This window comes from Echinococcus granulosus (assembly GCF_000524195.1).
Source record: "Echinococcus granulosus chromosome Unknown EG_S00075, whole genome shotgun sequence".
Lineage (NCBI taxonomy): Eukaryota > Metazoa > Platyhelminthes > Cestoda > Cyclophyllidea > Taeniidae > Echinococcus > Echinococcus granulosus.
Genome location: NW_020170455.1, coordinates 393,851 through 394,763, shown reverse-complemented (window position 1 = coordinate 394,763; position 913 = coordinate 393,851). Strand labels below are relative to the sequence as shown.

The 913-nt window shown below is 35.7% G+C and overlaps 1 protein-coding gene across 1 annotated transcript in view; it reads left to right on the top strand. All coding sequences in view use genetic code 11, as the record gives it.

The window, feature by feature from the left end:
* Positions 1–913, top strand: part of EGR_07374 (hypothetical protein) — a gene marked incomplete at both ends in the record, with an annotated part of 4,701 nt that extends 3,788 nt beyond the window's left edge. The window contains 2 exons of the mRNA XM_024496623.1: positions 627–763; positions 807–913. Of these exons, the coding sequence (XP_024349002.1) occupies positions 627–763; positions 807–913 (244 nt within the window). The remainder of the gene's footprint in view (positions 1–626; positions 764–806) is intronic.

Below are 913 nucleotides of genomic sequence, written 5' to 3'. Positions count from 1 at the left end.
CCATCCCATCTAGTCTTGTCATATTTCAAGATAAAAGAAAATAATGCATTTGCAATTACCATTATGCAAAGTTTTAGTGTTATTTGCTACATTTTATAGATGTGTTTTGCCCGCACTTAACATCGTCAGTTTCAATGTATATGAATAAGATACATTTTGATTAATATGGATCCCTTTATAAGAATTTATCTGATCTACAACGCATTTCCGTACCCGTGTAATCATGGTCTTCCATAATAAAGTGCATCTGTAAAAGAGTGGCCCACAGGTGGGATTCGAGGGAGAGATCAACGAGGTGAAAGAGTAAAGGTAAATGAGAGCTTTATTATTCAAAAAACCCCTTTCAGAGGAGCACTAGATGCAGCGCCTAAAGGAACAATGTGGCTGTGTAACCCATGCCTGTCTGACTATAACGTCCATGTAGCAAGCTCCCGAGTTTGATGATGCTAGTGATTACGCCAGTATTGTCGATTTTCCTAAAACATATATACCCTACCTTCTTGTCAGAAATCTACTGCTCGCATTGTTAACATTTTAACACTATATTATATATCCCATAAAGCAATCTCCTCAAAGGGTTTCGAACAGGAAATATGCGGAGGTAAATTTACGCACTGAAGTATTAGGGCTATTATTTTGTGCTATAATGCTCAATTATCATTTAAAGAGCAAGTAAATGATTTGTTACTTAAAGTTGAATACGATTATGACCTTGCAGTTTTGGGGACGTTAATAATTTTACTAAGGATTTTGTATTCAGAAGGTATACAATAAGTGTAAGGTTGATTTATCCGGCTCTTTTCTAGCAATTTATTTAGAAGGCATGAAAGATGATGCGAGCAAGAAGTGTTGTGTACCTCAAAAATGTGAAATACATAAGAGAAAATTAGTGCGCACCACGATAATACCTTAA